The 22,327-nt window shown below is 31.4% G+C and overlaps 1 protein-coding gene across 1 annotated transcript in view; it reads left to right on the plus strand.

The window, feature by feature from the left end:
- The window catches only part of LOC129233794 (sterol regulatory element-binding protein 1-like), a 29,495-nt gene extending 12,146 nt beyond the window's left edge, over window positions 1–17,349 (plus strand). Inside the window, exons 9-16 of the mRNA XM_054867773.1 lie at window positions 1,116–1,282; window positions 2,848–3,010; window positions 5,766–5,877; window positions 9,060–9,308; window positions 12,612–12,774; window positions 14,244–14,420; window positions 14,511–14,631; window positions 16,357–17,349. Of these exons, the coding sequence (XP_054723748.1) occupies window positions 1,116–1,282; window positions 2,848–3,010; window positions 5,766–5,877; window positions 9,060–9,308; window positions 12,612–12,774; window positions 14,244–14,420; window positions 14,511–14,631; window positions 16,357–16,586 (1,382 nt within the window). The 3' untranslated portion in view covers window positions 16,587–17,349. The remainder of the gene's footprint in view (window positions 1–1,115; window positions 1,283–2,847; window positions 3,011–5,765; window positions 5,878–9,059; window positions 9,309–12,611; window positions 12,775–14,243; window positions 14,421–14,510; window positions 14,632–16,356) is intronic.
- The last annotated feature ends 4,978 nt before the right edge of the window (window positions 17,350–22,327 follow it).

Consider the following 22,327-nt stretch of genomic DNA (forward strand, 5'->3'; position numbering starts at 1 on the left):
GAAAATAAAGCAATGCATTTTCGCTTTTTTGCTCAGAGAGGAATTCATCCTAGAGAGGAAACATGCATGGCGATAATCAACTTAATCTTTTTCTAAATCTTAACTAAGATGTTTAAACTACTATTAAGTTCAATAACTATTAGTCTTATCCATCATTATGTCCCCCCAGTAACTGCTTTATTATCAGGAGGGTACTGCAACGTTCTAAATCGTGTTTTCTTTTTTTATTTTATGTTTTAAAAAAATAGCTGCTGTACTTATTTCTTCAAAGATGTCACAAATGAAATATGTATTTTATTTTCAACTGGAGTTAAAACACACTGAGGCATACATAAATGTATGAGAATGCATTTTAGCATTTTGCTAACATTTTCCCCTCAATTTTAGCTTTTATGCTTAAGAACTTTTAAACCCAGCTTAAACCCTGGAATATCTTATGAGGAAAAAACAAGATAGAGTAAAGGCAAGAAACAACTGTACTGTCACTTGAACAGCGATCTGATATAAACCCACTCAACTTTTTAACATTCCACTAGGCACCGGCACCGAGGGGGGGGGGGCGCAATAGGAAAAAATGCCAAGCAGGCTCCAGAAAGAATTAAACAAAAGAACTTTGCCCTTTAACCTTTTAAGGTCCATAAGTTTTAGGTGGTAGTGGGCATTTTTTATCGAAAGTTATTATATGGCTACATAAATAATATGTCAAGCAGGCTCCTGAAACAATTAAATAAAAGCATTTCTCCCTTTAACAACCCTTTAAGGTTCATAGGTTTTGTCGTTGAGTATGGGCTTTTTTTATACCAAAAGCTATTAAATGGCAACATAAATAATATGCATGTTGAGATTTGCGAAAATTGATTCAGTGAATTTTATGTAAATTTATAAGATATAATTGTGTATATGGTTCATCAAAAGAAACATATGCTAAGCTACAAAAAACAAATTAGATGTTTAAAAAAAAAATGGTCTCCAATTATAGTCCTATCAGCTTTTGTGTATAATCTAAATGAGGTTCCAAGGTGCACATGTAGTTCTAAGTTTATCTAGTTATTTTGTATATTGTTTAATATTCATTAATGTACCTTTAGTATTTAAACATATAATGTATTTTTCAGGTTTTCTGTCTGAAAGTAAATTGGAAAGAATTTATTTATCCCTCAATGCCTTAAATTTAGGGCAAGATGCAAAATCACTTATACCCATTGAAGAAATGGCAGAAGTTTATATAATTTCTGCCATGAGCTTTATTAGTTGCTTCCCTAGAAAACTTTATTTTGTCACTGTAAGTTCAATTTTATATTTTATCTGTGTTTATCATTGTTTGAAGATGTTCTCCAGAATGTTTAAAACATTTAATGTTGTTTCTTTTGAACTTCATTCTTATTCATATTAGTCAAATCGATATTAATATGCTTTTAATCTAAATAACAAGCTTGTATTTTCTTTCACTTTTATTTCTAACTTTTTTTAGAGCATATGAAAAAGATCTTAAAACAAGCCAAGTCAAATTTTATTCATTCTATCGTTTAAACTAAATTTACATTATTTTTGAATTTACATTATTTTGAATTTACATTATTTTTGAATAGATAATCAAATTTCATAGGTAGTAGGACCTGTATTTTTTCACTTATAGATTATTAAAGAGGTAATGAAAATTCATATTTTGAGCTTTAATATTACTGTAGAAATTTGAGCATTATTTTAGTTTTGTCTAATTTGTTTTTTAAATAAGCCACTAAATACAAGGCTTAGTTTAGCATTTCATTTGAGTTTTATTTTGGTTGTGTTCTATTTTATTTTAGTATCAATAGTGCTTTGTAGTAAGTTATTGTAGCTTTGTAATAAGTAAGTTGGAATAACTGAGCTGGTGGTGTATTTTAAGTATCAATAGTGCTTGTTTATGTTGACCAAAAGCTGCATCACCACCAGTAAACTTTTTTTTTTTTTTTTTGAACCCTATTGCCAATTTGCACATGCAAATAAATATTTCGCTAGTTTTAAGATTAGCAAAATTCCAACTTGTATAGTGGTTCCACCTTTCAAAAGTTTTAGGAAAAATACAGGAATTTAACACAAGAAAAAACCCTGGTCTTGTTAAAAATAACTTTGCATTTTTGCTTAGCATGCTTTATATTTTTCACAGTTGGAGAGTAATAAGTAAAAAATAAAACCAATTGCAGATGTTTAGAGATTGCTACTCAATATCAAAAATGCTGTAAACTAGTGGTGCCCATACATTTTCTATCCGATCGCCACATCTCACATTAAAATGATTCTATTGGGCCAGAATGCATGTAAAATTTCAAAATATTAAAACCTTTCCATAGTAACATGAAAAAAGTGTGGAAAATAATGAAACTTAAAAACCAATAATTATTGTTATCAATTACTATGCTTCTTTTTTTAAATGCATTTGTTTTTCAAAACCAATTTCTAAATGTTTGGTGCAATATTTTTAACATCATCATTTAAAGTCCTTTTGGAATTGTAACGTTAAACAAAACTACAGGACACACGGATCTGCTCTGCGGGCCTGATATGGCCAGTGGACCGTATGTTGAGCATCACAGCTTTAAACTAATGCAGGAGTGCCCACCTAGGGCAGACTGTGGCATTGAAATTGTTAGTGGGGTGTTTTCAGGAGTTTCTCTTTTTTTGAGGTCGGCTCTCGCTCTGGGGATGGCACTTTGCATAGTTAAAAAAATAAATGGAGAGTTGGTGGAGAACTATGACAGATTTGCTATTGTGTGCTATTTTAAGTTGTTAAATTTAAATGTATTTATCTTTTGTATGTTTGTAGCATTTGTATTACATTATTGTTATAATTTTTTCTTTGTATTGCAGTGGTATTTGCTTAAAAAAGCACGTAAAGTATATATTGCTAATAATGCCATGGTTCCCCCTACTTTAAGATGGTTATTTGATCCAATGGGACAGACATTTTTTAGAAATGGTGAATGGACTTATTTGAGTGAAAATACTGTTTTCAGCTCTATACCAAACACAAGTAATTTTTTGAGAAACAACTTTTAGTTTTACTTTTTATTTCATTGAATGTCTATTAAAAAAAATATATATTTATGATTATATTGATTTTTTATATACAGTTGTGAATTGTTTAATGTATTATACATATTCATATTTATCTCTCTATTATATATATATATATATATATATTGAAAATTGCAAGCAGCTATTTAATAGGAAAAGACAAAGTATGAATCCAGAGCTCAGCAGCCATGGAGGATTCAATAAATAGGTCAAAAGATCAAAAAAATTAACAATGAACTAAAAGAGAGTGTCTAAGCTCCAGTAACATTGGGGAAAATGCACCACATGTTAAACTATAAACAATAAACAAGAGCTTAAACCTAAAAATAAAAGCAGGGGGTTTCGGCTCGACTAATTAGGAAAACAAGTTTCGAATAATTAGCCATCCACGGGACAGTACCTGCCAATAACTAAAATCATCTTACCTTGAAATCCATTAATATCAAAACCAATCCGATATTCAACTTGACAAAATTCATTCCAGTTATCAACATAAAACCTAAAAAAAAAATAAGTCCATATCCAAAAAGAATAATCCAAAAACATGCCAGTCGTCTCTTTCCCACATGCAAAAACCAACCCACACCAGTGATCCAAAAAAAAAGGTTTGTCACGGTTGTATCACACATTTACACAGTTAAACAGCTTCAAAAGAAGTGAAATGTTCATCGAAGGCTATACTTAAGCAAATGTTTTCAACGAGATTTTTAGGGAAGTTGTTATTAAAAAGTATACTTTTGAGTACAGAAATTTCTTGATTAAAAGCAGAAATGTTATTGCAATTTTTTTTTATTCTGATAGCTTGTGAAACAATGATGCCAATAAAAACCTTTTTACTTAAACAGGATGAAAAATCTTGTAAGCTGTTAACTTTGAAATTCACACCTTTTATCATAAATTGTAGTATAACAATTTGAATCAATTTGTATGTTAATATCCAGGAAATTGAAGTTATTTTGAGAGAAACTAGTCTTTTTGAGCGTTAATGAATTATGATATATAGTTTTGCTAAGTTCTGAAAAATTCGGAAAATTTATACACAACAGGTCATTGATGTACCTACAACAAAGAGGTGCAGAAGAAGGATTTTCAATTGAAAATTGAAAATGAGACATTCAATGCAAAAATAGAAAGTTTTTAGCTTCAACTCTGCCATGCACAGTGAAAATGATGAAAACCTGCACATCTTTAATTCATTTAATTTGTAATATCTGTCAGATATTTATGCTGTCATTTGCATCCAAAAAATGTTGAATATACGTCGCCAAACAAAATGAATGATAAATAAATAATGCTTATACTTTAGACTTCAACTTCAACAAGCAGAAGTGTGTTTAAACTTTATAACACGAGCTTCTATTTAAAGCTTAAATGCTGAAGTTGAAAACTGAACAATTGGCTTTTATTGATGTTCTGCTTTATCCTTGGCCTTGGATCGTAACTTACAGCTTATTATTTCCCAAGCTTTTAACTTCACTTTGCGGGGTGATCCACATCATTTGCAGTCTCACTGGCAATTTAAATTTGTGCTTTCACAAAATTGTTTTTGGGAACCCCCTTTATACATCTCCCAAACTCCTGGCATTTGTGAATGTGAACTGCCTATTGTAGACCAGTGACCTAGAGATTCAAAAGAGAAGAAAAGAAAAGTACTAATAATTAAAATTGCAATTGCATAAAGTTACTCAAGATATTAAAAAAAAAATCTAAGTTCTTAAGACTAAATTCCTCTTTTTTTCTTTCATTTACAATTATACAACAATTTAACCCAAAATGTTGAATTTATTGTCATTAATTATTTAGACGTTGTTTCAAAACGTTTTGAGCTTATTTATCATTGATTTTACGACGGAAAGCGTAAGCTTACTGTTTTTCGCACGAACAAGGAAATTTCTGCGGGAAAAGGTCCCATTTAATCCAGCTAATCAGAGAACTTAAAGAACAATTTTAGGTGAAAATTAAACGTAAAATGTTTTATTCAAATCTTAAGAAACTTTTTCAGTTCTGGAATGTGTATTTTTCTTATTCTTTTTAACTGTAAACTTCCAATCATGCTTTGTTAACTTTGCCAGTTGACCTTTTCTTACCTTGTTTTCGATCCGATTCTTGTCTTTCAAGCATTTTATCAGGCACTTCACTATAGAACGGTATGACGTAACTAATTTAGAGACATTTCAAACCAATTTACGGCTATTGTGAGGGGAAAAAATCAAATTTCGAATCGTGTTTGTTGTTTTCTACGCATACCTGCCATTTTAAAATAATAAGCAGAACATTGGGGAATAAATAAACAAAAAATTAAAGGCAAATGACTTTACAGTGTCATTACAATGCAAAAATAATAAAAAAAACCACATATGATAATTTTAACTATGAATTTATTCGAAAATATTTCAGTGTACGATGACTTTTGTGGCGTATTTTTTCTCTGTCTCTTCGTTCTTTGACAAATTTCAAAAATAAAATCTGGCAATAATTTGAAAAAACTACTGCGTTTCATTCAGAATGGCATAGGAATGGTGTGAAAAAAAAATGGACTTCATATTCGAATTCAGTTTTGCGTTATTTTGGTTTTACTACAAAATTCCAAGGTGTACGAACACTTTTGGGAGCCACTGTAGGTGTTAAGCATAAATTATTTATGATATTTGGAATTGCTTCCAAACCAATATTATTCACTCATTTTTTTTTTTTTCTTTTTTAAATTCCAGTGAATCCTCTTTGCTTTGCATCCCGTGGATTCAGAGAATTCTTACTGGAGAAGATTGTTTTATCAGTTATTTCACCTAGTATGGAACTGGATGAAAATATTGAATTTAAAAGGTAATTATCTGAAAGCTTTTCTGATGAACAAGTGCAGTGACCGCAGCTGACTTATAATTCCTAACTTTATTTATTTTTTTTTTTTAAGGAAAAGATAGCCTATATTTTTCTATTTTTGTAAAAGCTGGACTCTCTTATATTTCTTCAGGGTTCCATCCTCCCCTTAAAAGCTCCTGTATTTTAAACTTTATACTGTAAGGGCAAGCAATTATACATAGTATGATCTAAAAATAACCAAAGTTTTTAATAATAGAATAAAATAAACGTTTAATATATTTTAAAACTAATGTTTTTTCATAATAGGATCCATTTAACTCAATATAGTGTTTTGAACAGTCGAACAGTTTATATTTAGACTTTTTAAATTCGATTGCGGGAAAGATCTTAAGTAATGTGTCACAGTGCTTGTATGACTGGAACATTGTCATAAAAAGCTCCTTTCATTGGCAGTTTTGGATTTCGGAAACACAAAACAGATTTGTGTCCTCAATTACTCTCCAATGTTCGCATGATCAACCACAGTATAACTATTTTCTCTTCTTGAAACTGTAAGCTACAATAAAATAAGCTTTTTGCCATCTGTTCCAGCCATTCAAGCAGCCGTGACACAGGTGCTAAAAACATTTCCAAAACCAAATTCAGAAAGTCTATAAATAAATTGATTAGCTGTTCAAAATTTTGTACTGAGTTACATAGATCCTATTTTGAATAAACGTTAGCTTTAAAACGTATTACCATGGTTATTTTTAGATTATGTAATTTGAGTAATTTTCAAATAACCATTTTAACAAAACTTAAAAATTAATTTTTTTAAAATATTTTTTGAAAAAAAAATTTATGACCTTTAATGTATTTGTTGAAAACATCCTAGGTTTTTTAGAGTGGGGCTATGAAGGTAGTAATGTCAGTAGTTACGGCAAATAATGTGTGAAAGTGTTTTTTTTTTTTAATTTTGCTTTAAAACATTGTAACTCAAGATTTTTTTTTTTTTTTTTTTGTGCCTTAATTAAAAATTAAAACCTTTGTGCTGAACAGTAAAGTAAGAAAAAACAACGTCAGAAAAGCACAAATTCGCAGATTACTGCAGACACGTGTTTCGGCGTTACAGGGAACGCCTTTTTCAATGCAAAAAGTAATGAGCTTATGGATGAAAAGACAGCCGACAAAAGCCAAGAGCAAATAAGCATACAGCTTAGGAGATAAAAATAGCGGATTAGCCAAACACCAATGAGAAAATTATAAACCGATAAGGAACCAATAGGAATGCAGACAAAGGCCAAGAGCTCTCTCTGAGGTACAGTAAAACCAAAAGAAAGAATTCAATTGGACAAAGACTAAGCCAAAGTTTAATTTAAAAAAAAGTCAATAGCCGTAAACTGCAAGAAAAGAAAAGCTGAATGGAAGAAAAAAAAACACCAAGAAATAAAATAAACAAAAACAAAAATTTTCGAAAAAGGAAAAAATAAAGATAAATAGAAGAAAAGGGGGGGGGGGGAATGTCAACCAAGACAAAAAAGTTAAAAATTAACAAAGCAAGATGGATAAAAATGGATGGGGAAAGGGCAGTGTTAAAAATATGGGAGCCAGACATTGGAAAAATACGGAACTGCTTTGAGATCATTAACTAAGTTAGAACTGTTCCTCAAAATATGGAAAGATTCACAAAAGTCAAGATCTGATGAGTTGGGTCATTTTTGGACAATCTGATAAGAGTTAAAATCAAAAGAGTGATTCGAATTTCTACACTGTTGAGCAATACTAGACTTATTTAATTGTTGTTTTTTCACATCACTTTGATGCTCTTTCAAGCAAAATTTTAAAGCAAACCAAGTCTGTCCAATATAGGCAAGTTTACAACTACAATTAATTTTATAAATTCTACAGCAATTAAGAGGGTGAATAGGATCTTTAAGAGAAGAGAATGAAAGTTTATTAATAGGAGAGAACACCACCTGAAATTGGAAGCATTTTAGAATTTTAGCAACCTTATAGCGTACAGATTTAAAGAATGGCAAATTAACCAAATTCTTTCAGGTGAAGGTTCGGTTACGAACATTAGTTTGGGATTTATTTCAGTCTTTTCATCCATAAGCTCATTACTTTTTGCATTGAAAAAGGCGTTCCAAGTAACACCGAAACACGTGTCTGCAATAATCTGCGAGTTTGTGCTTTTCTGACGTTGTTTTTTCTTACTTTGTTATAGCTCAAATTTTATGAGAACTACAAATTTGTATTTTGCTCATTTTTAAGAGAATTGCTTGCACTTATGATCAAACTGTAACTTAAAAATTTTCCAACTAAATTTTAAGATTTAAAAAAAATTGAGAAAGTGCCATTTAATTTTTGAAAAAAAAAAAAAAGATTTTTAATCTAAATTTCGGAATTTTCAGACTGAGACCATAAAGGGACCATACCACTACTAAAATATTTTGGAAAAATTGCAATTCTCTGACCTACATTTTTTGCTATAACTGATGATCCTTTCATGGTCCCACACTGAAATCATCTGTATTCATTTAAATACATTAAAAATCATAATTTTTTCTAAATTTTTGAAAGACACTTATGTTTAAAATTTTGATACTATTAACGTTTTGAGAAACAAATTCTTGAAAATTATTCAAGTTACATATTAAATTTAAGTGCATGCCATTTTCTTTAAAAAGCAAAAAAAGGTTGAGTGCCTTGTTGATTACATGTAATGACCCATTTATATGTTTGTGAAAAAATATGCATCATACCTCCCCTTTTTGTGTGATTGGAATAACCTGAGCTGACCAAAGCAAAATCTGAGATCAGAGCATATGGTTCATTATTTCAAATTATTTAAGATTAATTTTATGTCTATCTTATATCAAAAACCTTATTTTTTTTCTGTCCATTTACTTCTATTACTACAAATACAGGTGTTTCATCTACTCGTTTTCTTTTTTAATCATTGCTCTTTCACTTGATTGTGCTACATAAAAATCTAGAGGCGAAATGTTGTGATATTTTTAAGTTCACATTATATACACATAGTGCCAATTTAAATGCTACTTTTTTTCTATTTATAGATTTATTGCTCAAAATGATCATGTGTGTTGTACTTGTTTTAGTATGTGAATTTCCTCTCTTAGTCTTGTGTATAAAATTTTACAAAGCATTTCTGTAAAGCTTTTTCTCTCTCTCTCGCTCTCTAGGAATTATTCAACTGGACTTATTATCTCAAACTGCATTCAGTTGCTGAAGGATTCTTGTTATGCAACAGAACGTAGTCACTTTTCTTCTACACTCAGTAACTCGATCAATTTGCGGCAGGAAGATCGTGTCACTTTTTGGTGGGCATCTGTGTTGGGAGTTGCTCTGGCATGGCTGCTTGGTGAAGAGGAAAAGGCAGAAAAACTATATCAGGATGTGGAAAATTTTCCAAAGGACTTTCTGAACTCGCAGTAAGTGTTTTTGATATTTTTTATTTTTTAACATTTGCAATTCTCATCCTAATGTTTCTTATTGGTTTTGTTCATATAAGACTATCTACAGTTAAGATGAACTGATTTTAACGGTCCCTTTTTGTTTTAGCTCAATTTGACTGTAATTAAACTTGTTATATAGCTTCAGCAAAAGTTTTAGCTTTATAAAATTTTCAATTCTAATCATTGTTTAATTCAGTTGTTCTTTCAATTTGAGCTGTAAAACTTTAATATAAAAATTTTTAAATATTGGATTGAGGTTTCAATTTATGTTATGTCATTTGAAAAAAAGCCTGTTTATAGAAAGGAAGAAAATAATAGTTTTTAGTACAGTTAACAATATTCATCGTGTGATATAATTTCTGTCATTGCTTCCGACTTCAGTCCTATGTGATGACAATTTATAAACCTCATTTTTGAAACCTTGGGAGACGAATAAGTTGAGTAGTGCTGTTTTGTTAGCTTCATTCTTAGTTATTTTTTTCCCTCTGCCAAAAAATTTTGCTAAGAGAGGCATAATTGAAAAATGGAGAGTTCAAGGTTTTGACAGTATGATGGATGCAAATGCATTTCCCAGCTTACTCTGATATTTTCTAGAGTCGCCACAACTCTATGTGGCCTGGCATTGTTGCGGTGCAATATGATTTGTTTTGTTTTAAGTGAACCCAGCCTCTTACTCTCCCTTTGTACTTAACAACATCACAGGATTTTTTTATAATATTGCATAGAATATTACAATATAAACAGAGCACTTTCAACAACTGCAAGAATAGCTTCTAAACAGTAACTTCAGAATAATTGCATGATGGAGTTAGTTGTGCACAATATTTCCACAGGGCTCATAGTCCTCCTATATTTCCTATATTTTCGCAATTTTCAGGTATTCTCCTATATTTCCTATATTTTCTCACTTACTCCTATATTTTTTTCATCAGATGTTAAATGCTACCCAAAAATACAAAAACCTTTGATCCATTATTTCCATCTTTCTCCCCTGCAATGTGCACTCTTACATCTTAAATGTTGGCATATGTACTAAATTTATGTTTGATAATTTTTATGAAATATACAAACTATATATGGTTTTTTTACTTGCAACTTTTAACTTGTTTTCAATTAATTATTTTCTACTAATAAGTTTACTTTGTAATTTTAATACTATAATATGTTAATTTGAAGTGTATTGCTGTAAAGATTTTAAAAGCTTTTAATTTTGTCACATACAATCTTACATGTAGTTCAAATGACCGCTTATAGCTCAAATAATTATTTTTGAAAATGCCGTGTACAGATTTTGGTACTAGTTCAACTTTGAGTACTTCAATTGTTTCAAAGCTTGTAGCTCGCTGAAAAATGTAACTATCTCGATGAAAAAAAAAGTCATTTTATAGGATTTTGTTCCAAGAATTTCAGAAATCAGTCTTCATCTCAGTTTTTTTTTTTTTTTCTTTCTTTTTATCTACTTGATTATGGTTTTAAATTGGACAAGATACTGGATAGTTCTGTGCTCCACTTGAGCTCTTCTAACGCCCCCTTTCATTTGGCAGATTAGATTAAATTCACTCTTTATACATGGTGTGTGTAAATATATATACACACATTAACTAATATAATAATAAACAAATTATGGATAATGCCATTACAGTGGGCGCCGGGTAATTAAATCAGCCACTTTATTGAATCAATTCCTCGAAAACGAAACAAAATTCAGTTTTAATATTAAGAAATTGCTGAATTTTTGAATCAAACATGCCGCTTGAATGAATCAAGCATATGAGACTGACCATTTCCCACAAACGTGATGCATTAGCGCAGCCTTTTTTTTTCTTTGCCTTTGTTTAGTAAAGTTAGTTTTTTTTTTAATAGTAAAACGAATTGAAGGCAGAGTGCTGCACACTTTTTGTAATGATTTTTCTCAATGATATGTCCAACAAAATCAGTGAGAGGAGACAGACATGGAGTCGACAGGACTTTTAATCCTTAGTGTTAGCATTGAAGCAATGAGGTACCAATATCGAGGACTACGAGTAGATTTATGACATTAAAAAAAAGAATGATCAAAATAATTATTATCTACTTTTAGCAATCAATAACAGATGCATTTTTGAAAGCACGTAAGTTAAAAACTGAATTTTGTGATTGCTTTTTCATACTGTTTTGTGATAAAATTCTTTAAATAATCAGAGAATAGATATTTTGAGTGCATGGTATACTTCTAATGATATCTCGTTTGACCAAAAATTTATTAAAAATCTCTTAAATTGTATGTAGAATTGCACTTAAAAAAAAAAAAAAAAAAAAGAAAAACAGGCACACACAATTTTGGGAAATTAAATCAAATTTGTCTTAAACAAACATGATTCATATGAGTGGCTGTAGGTTCGAAAATTCATTGCTCTCACATATGTGACTCTTCACATTGCCATGACTTCATGCATGATATAGAATTGTATTGATATGGCGTTTTTTTTTTTTTTTTTTTTTTTTTTTTTTGTACAGTGATCCAAACATGCCTACTAGATCCTATACTTTTTTTCAAATTCCTATATACTTTTCTACCTAAGTCTTATATTTTTCCTTTTAAACTCCTATATATTTTGCTATTGAACTCCTATATATTTTGCTATTAAACTCCCATATTTTTTCTTTTAAACTCCTGTATATTTTTTTCCACATGCTATGAGCCCTGTTTCCAATTTTTTAAGAGTAGAAAATATACTTCAAAACTTTACCAAGTGAGTGTAGAGCTGGGCTTTCTAGGTTTTTTTTTTAAAGTAAATATGCCAAAACAATGTGCTGAACTGGAATAACTGTACTGTATGTTTACCTTCAAACGCAAGCCATTCTTCAAAAATTGGATTGAAATAACTATATTACTGGCAAGGAATCATTGGCATTGTTAGAAATTATACAGTAATGCAAATTATCATTAAATGTATTAAAAAGTGCCTCATTTTCTTCCTCTTAATAAATGGACAGATCTTCCCGCTTATTTATTTGCTACTGCTGACATGTAAATTTTTAAGAATTGTTATTTAGTTTTTTATTTAGAAATATTTTTTTGATTCTACCTGTCATGTTTTTTGAGCAGCACTTTTTGTGTTTCAATCGTGAAGAGATATTTTTAGAATTTTATGCCTGTTTTTGTTCTTTAACTTACTTGTCCACAACAACTGAAGAAATAAACATTCTTTTTTTTCTACCCACTTTCAAGAACTGAAAACCATATTTCAACAGTTTTATTCCCAATGTCTCATAAATTGATCGATTTATTCATTCCAGGCATCCCCTTCCATCTGCTGTTCTCACATCCTTCCGTGCCCGGAGGAGTTGCATGAATCAAATCTCTATGCCCAGTGCAACACTCAGATTATGTGATAAAGCTGGAAGTCTCATTAAAGATAGCATGAATTATTCCTTGCACCAAATGCCTCCTCCTTTGGTTTCAGGGTAACTGAAAGCATTTTAACATAAAATTAGTTCTTTCTTTCACTGTATTACCTCACATTAGCCGGCATTCCAGAAATAAATGAAGCTTACCAGCATGCCCAGAAAATCAAATTTTATAGCATGCTGGATAATCCGGGGTTCACATTGCAATTTTAAAAAGTTCATTTCCTAGCTCAGTTTCAGTCACAAAGCAAATCAAGATAGGAAAAAAATAGATTAAGGGGGGAAACCAGTTCAAACTGGTCAAAAAATCCATTTTTTTTTTAATGTCATAAAATGTTAGCAAAACTATTCAAGATTATGTTGCCAAAATTTCAGTGAAAAATTTCCGATTAGTTCCCAAGATATGAGCTCTTAAGTGACTGGAGATTCAAAAACGTTCACAGCAGTTTTTTTCTTTATTTTCAGACGCATTTTTCTGGAAAGGACTTTTTTCAACTGGTGGGAATTCTAGCTCTACCAACCGTACTGAAAATTTGTGTGAATATTCTAAATTCAATTATAATCTATGTGAACCTAACTTTGGGATGATATTATTAATTTAAAAAAAAAATATATGTGAAAAAAATTGTAGAAAGATATGACATTGTAATCAAACACCCCAACACTGAAAGTAAATTCTAATAGTTCTTTGATTCAGCAGACACAAAGCGATGAACATTCACTACTGAAAAATCACAATTTCAAATCAAATTTGACTAGAAATTGTTTATGAAGACATGAAAAAATTTAAAATTACACCAATGATAAATGCAAACAAACAAAAAAAAAAAAAAAACTAGTCAATGCTCTTTAGAATGACTACCCATTGCTGCGACTTTTCCATTATGGTGACCGATGTATGAAGTTTCATTTGCTGTTCTATAAATTCAATGTTCGTTATAACGTCTGAAATGAAGTCCTTCCTCGAAAGCTGGTATCCAGTCTTTCATGTGGTGCTTCTATTGGTTGGATAGACTTTTACCAGTATTTTATACCCAGTTTACTGTATCCACATCAAATGGAGACACCTGGGCCCTCTTCAATGCGAAACTGCACTAGGGGTTTAATTTTGCCAAGAGTATTCTAACCAAAATGAATACTCAAGGGATATTTTATAGATCTCCTAATCATATGACATAGATGCTGTAAATTTTCTGCATCTTGAATATCTTTCACACTTTTTTTTAAAGGTTAATTTTAAACATTTATGGTATTTTTTAAATACTCAAGCAATTTACTGTGGTCAATAAATGTTTTTCATGCAATTGTTTATCATTATGATAAAGTTAGTAGCAACTTATTCATACATTACTTTTTCTATACTGACTGTTTAAAACTATCATTTTTATCAGTATCCTTCTTTATTTCTAAGTTTTATTTTTTCTTACTCTAGCTTACAAAAATCCCTAGCCACTCCATGTTCACTCAAATTTTCTGTTTCAGAAATTGCATTACTAAATCTTGGAAATATTCATTTCTTCACAGGCATTTCAAATATTGAGTTTGGATTGGTGTTTGAGCACTCGAAAATGCATTTGGGAAAACTCAAAAGCTGGAGAACCTAGTGCTTCAGAAGTATTTGGTGTATCTGAAGGATATAGAGAAGATTTGCGATGCTTAAGACGGCTGTTGCATTATGTCCCAGAAATTTCTTCAAAGGTTTTCAAAGATTTCAATTGTTTCCTACTGATATTTTTACTCAATTTTCTTACAAAAAGATAGATTCCTTAACACTTACTATTTCTTCAGGTTCATCTTTATGAAATCACTCAACGATTGATGGCTGGTGCGAATCCGATTAGGACTCAACAAATGGTTGATAGAAGTATTAGAAGAAGAAATAAGTCATCGTCTATAATTTGTACCAAAGGTATCTCTATTTTAATTTTCTGTTGTTTTGAAGAGTGTTGTATGAGGACTTGAGTTATCTCTGTCCTTTTTAACCCCCCTCCCCCCCCCCCCCCAACTTCTCTTTTTAGGAATGGATATACTACAAATGTATTGATTATTACAGAAAGGGCATGAGTCACATTTTTTTCAAAATTGAGTTAGCTGTGGATTTCCCATGCTTGCATGTAGAGACATCGACTAGTGTAGCATGGAAGTCAATCCTTGTACGACAAAGCACTTTATTTATGGGGCACATTTTTCGTTTAGTGAAATAACATATAGTAATGACGTAAAAACAAACAACTCCTTTGACCTAACATAATTTCGGTAATGGTAGGTTCGTCAGTTCGAGGGGTTAGGTGGGGGGGGGGGGGAGAATCAAAATCATGGAATCAGAATGAAATACGCTAATTTTCAGGGGTTTTATTAACATTACTCTAGGAACTGCAAAAAAACTATGCTTTCTGTGAGATGTATGCTGGTCAAAATAAAGAACAACATTGCAGAAGACTTTTTCTGGAAATAACACCGAAGAAATTTAACAAGATTGCTGATAACTTTCCTCTGAGAGGACATTTTCTTATCCTTTGCGACCGGGATCTTGGGACGAATGTTCAACACATACAACAGGTTATAACCATGTGAAATCTAGTCTGTTATAAGTGAAATCCTGAAATTACATCACGATTCACCGTCAAATCTGTTGAAAACAATGAAAACTGTAACTGCTTAAACAGGTGCCCTTCATTTTTTAAGAGGACTTATCTCTCAAATTGAGATTTTGGAAAAAGATTCTACTGTGCGACAAAATATTTTTAATTATCAACATTCATGATGCTTAAATATTCGATAGAACATCAAAGGAACAGTTTCAGGCTAGCTATTTCATAGACGGTTTTCAAGATAATATTGCAAAGCAACACTTGTCGGCTGAACTACCTTTCCTAATATTGAGTATAAAGGGAAAATTTTCATATTGTTGAAAGAAGTATCAAATATCAAGATGGTTATTCAGTGCAAATTTTGTACATAGTCGTTCTAATATGAACATCCAACTTAGTGCACAAAACTAGACAAGAGAAGGATAGAAAAAAATATTTCCATGAAGGATGTATTTGATGAATATGAATATGAATATAGTTTTATACACACATGTAAAACTTTTACTTTTTACCTCAGTTTGTTAGTTTTTTTTTTTTTTTTTTTTTTTTTTTTTTTAACGCCAGGCTTTATTATTTCACTAAAACAAGACGAGATAAAGAGAAAAATACTTGATGTATTTTCTTAAGATAATGAATTTGCAGAATCAACAGGTCACAACCACAACACGTGCAAATCATTTTCATTCCATGTACAAACAACTATTCAAATATGTATAAATTAAGAGTCAAAAATTTAAATTCTGGGTAAGAAGTGCAAATATATACTTAAAAATATCAATACTATACAAATTGATTAAGCATAGTATTAAAATTGGGCTTATGTGGTTCTCTAGGGAGATAAAAAAAAGCTCTTAACTATAAGCAAGCCACTTTCTCTCTGCTTAAAGAAGCTGATCAGTGTGCAGTTATATTATGCTGATAGGTGGTACATTAGGGGCTTATAAGGATCCAGAAACTGTAAAATTCTTAAGTTTTCCCTAAATGATTGTTATTAAATGTTAATGCAAGGTACTTGAACTAAATTTTGATCTTAATTTTACTAGGTGCCAATGGTGAAGGACACCACTCTAGCGAGCGTGATCAAGCTGATGCTTTGATGCTTGCATGTAAGCATCTTCCTGATAGTGTTATATCCAATCCCCGTGAAAAAGAATGTATGCTGGCTGAAGCTGCAAGTATTCTACAAAAACTCAGTGACAAAAGCAAACTAGAAAAATGCCATAAAATGATGATTGCAGCTGGAAGTGTTTTTATTGCCCAAAGCCAGCCTTAGTTTAGAAATAGTGATTGTTATTTGTGTATCATTTCACTCACCATTTTTTCCATTCTATCTTCATCAAGAAATTTTCGAAAACACTTGGTTTCTTTGAGGTTTTTTAATACTATGTACAGTAGAATGTCAAAAATCCAAACTATTGGGACCATAGGTAGTTTGGATTTTCGAAAATAACCAAAAAAATACTATTTAGGAAGATAGTATGTGATTTAATCAAATAAAGAGATATTTCAATGTGCATTGGTGGCTCCCACAGGGAGCAACTGCACCCTCACTTCAAAAAATAAAGGAGCCTTGCCCCCTCACTTTTTAGAGTTAAAAATTAATAATCGATTGAAAAATAATTTTTTTTATGGGTAGATTGATTTATTTTACGAAAATCAAACTAAAAATTCCAAATGAATGAACTTCTCTCATTTTATTTCATAAGAATAAAACTTGGAAGAGGAACATGTACAGTGGAAATCCGTCCCATTTTTTGATGCCATATTCCAGTTTTAGAAGGTATTAAATCAATATTATTAAAAGCCAGTAAATAATGTAGCCCAATTTTACTAAATAAATAAATAGCCTCGTCCCTACACTTCTTTTGCCCATGGGCGCCCATATGCAAAATTGTAAGGGGGGGCTCAGAAATTTTAACCATGATTTAACAGGATATTTTCCCCATGGAGGCAGATTTCAGAACAGATTAGAGTCATTAAAATTTCACATTTTTAATTATTTATTCATTAATGGCTGGAGAAGAAATATTTTTATATATTTGTAAAGAAAAAAGTACTAAAAGTAAGGAAGTTCTAATTTCCAAGGGGGGGGGGGGGCTCGAGCCCCCCTTGCCCCCTATATGGGCGCCCTTGCTTTTGACCTCCCACTTTTTTCATGCACCAGCCGCCTTTGTCAATTTGTATGAACATAAGGTACAATACATTATAATGCTACAGCATGTTATTATATTTTTTAACGAACTTTTGTCAAAGTGAACTCTTATTGTTTGTTGAAGAAGATGAAGGAAAAATTAAAAATATTTACTGCACTGTATATGTACTCTGTGAGGAACAGTAATTAAACTTAGAAAAACGAATGCACTTCAGAAAATACACAGACAGACTTCACAAACAAAGTTGAATTAAAGCAAAATATACTGTTTTACATATTCCTTATTGAGAGACTGCTATCTCCCATCACTTCATCTGTTTTATTTCTTTAATCATACTATGCAATTATTTATTTCACAAAATGTATCTGTTCCTTAGCAATTGTCAAACATTTCATTATAGGTGTTTCTTCATGGAAATGCGTTTTGGAGTTTTGACGTTCTACTGTAATTAAATAACTTACACTGTAACACATTTCTTCTGCTTTCAACCCTTTAAGGGTGGGACATATATATCCCTTATGTTCAAGTTTATTTTATGAATTATCCAATACAAATAATATAATCCAATAAATGGACATCAGAACCTTAAGTTTAGCAAAACAATAAACTTATTTTTAAAAAATATCTTATAATATTTTGTTTTGAAAACATCACTAACTTCAATGCTCTACTTCTGAGCTTATGGTCTGTAAATGGTTAAAGTTAAATAAATTTGTTAATAGTTATACATTTGTATATTTTTCATAATGTATTTATATTTTCATTCATTACTTAGTATGTTTACATAACATATTTTTAAAATGTTCATTGATATTATTACAAAATTACTCTTTTATTAGTTTTTAATAAAATAGTTTTCTAAAAAAGAAAGTACTCTCAAAAGCGTTTTCATTTCATTACACCTTTGTGTCTTTGACTAAATTTTTTTTAGCTGCGGGGAAAAAAGGGTATTCAGAGAGAACGTTTTAGGAATTTTTATGCATCTAAGAAGCAACTGCTCTGTTTTTCTGAAAACTAAAATGAGAAAATCTGTCCAAGGCCAAATGTCAAAAATATCAGTTTTTTCAATATTCAAAAAAAAGGGGGGGGGGGATTCGTTTTTTAGTAACACATTAGCACAATGAGAGTAGACTTTCAGTATGCAACAGAAGTGCTTGAGAAGGCTATCATAATTTGGAGCAGTTAATTGCCAAGGTGAAACAACAACAGCCTTGTCAGGTGTTGAGCCTAACCCTTAATCTCTTGCATACACCAAAGGAAACTGATTCACATTAAATTTCTGGAGATCACTTATTCCGCCAGGCATATGAAGACTCCTTGTGGGTGCCAACACCCCATGCTTCCTACAAGGGCGCTAGTAGAATCATCAGTGCACCTACATGTATTTGGTAGTTGAAAAAGTTCTTGCTGTTTTCCAACAGCTGGCGTTTCCAGAGCTGATTATGTTGGTTTATGATAGTGATGCATCTGTATACAAGTACAATAAGTAAACTTGAAATTCAGTGTATGTTATTTTGTGGAAATGTAAACAACTTGATTTTTCATTGCTTAAATATCTCGAATTTTGTGCCAAAAAAACAAAATTAGCAATAATTTTACTGCTTTATTTCATTCAATTAAAGTCTGCAGTTTAAGCTCACAGAATTCTTGTGGAGACTTACAGTGATCATGCTTTTTACAAAACTTTCGTAGAGATTGCTTTAGATGCTTTAAAAGTAGTGATGATGATCTTGAAAATAAAGAACACTCTGGTGCACTGAAGAAGTTTGAAGACAGACTTTTGGAAGTATTACTTCATGAAGACTTAGTCAAACTAGAGCTGAACTTGCAGAATCATTAGTAGTTGATCACACAACAGTTTCAAAACATTTGGAAGCTTCAGGGAAATGATTTAAATTTCAAAAGAAAGGCCATTAGGTGCTGTATCTGCAGGGGTGCCCATCCCTCCCCCTAAGAGCAAGAACGCAGCCCCTTAAGGATCGTAACCCCCCCCCCCTAAAGCAAGAGCCCCCAAAATGAGAAAAATACCGCTTCTAAAAATTTCAATGCCGCAGTTTGCGCCATGACCCCCCCCCCCCAGGTGGGTACCCCTGGTAACTGCTGAAGCCAAGGGACGTTGAATGGCCTCTTTTCACATTTGAACAACTGCTATACAAGTAGAGACACGTTAAGGTCAATTTTCAGCATGACAGTGCTTGGCCACATGTTGCAATACTGGTAAAAACCTATTTGGAAACATTTAAGTGAGAAATCCTTCCTCACTCGCTGCATTCACCGGACCTTGCACTTTGTATCCACTGTGGAGCACTAGGGAAAACGTTCAGAAAGAGAAAGAAAAGAGTGTCGCACTTCCATAATTTTCATTGTAGGAGCATAAAATATGCTTTATTTATCACATTCAACAATTTAAAAAACTACAGTTAAGAGGGTTTTTTTCTTACTTTTATTCGTTTTTGTTGCTAGTGGCAACAAAAACGTTTGTTGCAATTTTTGGATTGTAGAGTAGTTATTCATTTCCTCCAATCATGCACAAAAAATGTTGACAGATTGGAAGTAAAAGAAATGAAAACAAAAACTTTTATTTTTCAAAAAATACCCTTAAAATAGTCAAAAATTTAAACAATTTTTCTAGTACATTTTCTTTGTCAAGAGCTCTCTTCAACAAGTTTTGTTAAAAAAGAAATCTGCCTTTTAAATCAAAATTTATTTTGCTCAAGCCATTAGCGCAATGAGGAATTTTTACGCATATATTTGCACTTTATTTCTCGAATTTTAAGGTTTGACAAACAAAAACTAAAAAATTACCAGTTGTAAAAAGTTACAAAAGAGAAAAGAACAATATAATTCTGTACATAATTTGATTGAAACATAAGACAGAGCAGACAATTATGACTTTACTCGATTTTTCATTAATACAAATTTATAATTTAAACAATTTAAAGCAATACTAGGGCAAGTAGGTAGTGTTTTAAAACTTGCATATTGTAATGCAATGTTTTAAATATATATATATATATCCTGCTGTACAGAATTCAATTGAATTTAAATGAGCTTGAACTATTTTATGAGTAATTTTCAATAAGAAAAAATTTCTTTAACATGAGATAAAACCTTTTGTTTGTATTTATGTTTCATACTGGATGCAATCATAGTTTACCTCTTTTTTTTTACTCTGATGGCATTGCAAAATTCACACTGGATACTTAAAAATTATTACTATTAAGTTAAAATTACTATAATATTAAACTAGTTACATCCGATAACCATTAATAAAGCACATTTAGCTTTGCCGCTTTAGCAAATATGGGCAAAAATATTTTGCCAGTACAGTTTTTACCCTTTCTTTTCTACCTTTGGCTAAATGTGCCAAACCTAATTTTGAAAAAATATATTTTCCTCAATTTTTATTATTAAAAGAATCAAACGTATAAAAAATTTTACAACGTTATATTGCAACATGTTGTACTGGTGATTTAAAATAATTGCTTTTGTTACTAAATACAAATTTTGCAATTTATAAATTAATATAATTAATAATAAAATTGATGTCTAAAATTATTTATTTACATTCTATTTATGTCATTCCAGCACCTTAACTAACAGAATTCAATTCAACTTTCTTTGTAATTCTGTTTTTGCCATTTTTACCACTGTCCTGGCAAAAATACTTTTTTTGTCTGCAAAACGTTCAGCCTTGTGTGTGTTTCCCACTATTGCCCTTTAAAGTGCAATAATTTTGAATACAATTTTCTGAGTGAATTGTGCTGTTCTTTTTCATATTTTCCCCCCAAAACCTGAACCTTACGTTTAAATAATATTATTTTATAACTGCATGAATTAAATATACCGCATGGTTTTCTAATGGTCCTTGAGCACAAGAATGACTCTTCAAATTTTGAAACTAGGAAGCGGTTAACTGAGCGCAATAGGGCAATTCCACGGAAAATGGTCATTTTGACCTCTACGGGACATCTCAGGTATTTCATTAAAAATAATACTTTAAAATATTAATGAACAACTAACTTCTATCCTCCTTGGCAGCAATAGCAATAAAAGAGGGAAGAAAAGAAAAAAAAAGTTGAGTGTAAAATTATACTCGAGTTGTACCTCCATATTTCGAAGCAGCAAACTGTCGGGGGAAAAAATTCGATATGCCTTATAAAAGCGATCTTAGCTTATCCTTAATAGCTCCTAAAACATTAAAATTAAATCTAATTTTCGTGAATGAAACTCAATTTCTAATTTATTTGAAAATCGGATTAAAAGAAAGTTAATTGAAAAGCGATAGCTCTGTGCGGTAAATTGGATAAAAATGAAACAACGTTTAAAAGCACAGAAAAGATAAAAAGTTTATAAAAACGCAGACATGTTTCGGAGGCAATAGCCTCCTTCCTCAGTGCGAAATGTACAAATGGATGAATCAAGGTCAAGGGGAAGTTTAAATTGCATATTTGGAAAAGAGCACTTTTTTCAACTTTAGGATTACTCGAGCGGGGCCCCTTCAGGCTGGGCCTGATTACTGAATAGGTCAACTAGGCAGTGGCCTAGGGTCCCCGCTTTTTAGGGGCCCCTAAATTGCTAAAATTGCTTTAGCCAATAATCTAATAAGGCTAAAATTGTAACGTTTGACTACAGCGGGGCCACGAAAAACTGTTTGACCTATAAGGTCTTCCAATACCTTAATCGGGCCCTGCCTTCATTCCCGGACCTGCGTATCTGCAGACTCACAGTAGGGGGCCACGTCCTTAAGGACCCAACGACCCAAGAAATTAAAAAAAAAAAAAAAAAACTAGCACTAAGACTTATTAATGTTTCAAATATGCACTGCTGGCTTGTTGCCTCTGCGGAGAGGCCAAGCCCT

Source organism: Uloborus diversus, chromosome 1, assembly GCF_026930045.1.
Source record: "Uloborus diversus isolate 005 chromosome 1, Udiv.v.3.1, whole genome shotgun sequence".
Lineage (NCBI taxonomy): Eukaryota > Metazoa > Arthropoda > Arachnida > Araneae > Uloboridae > Uloborus > Uloborus diversus.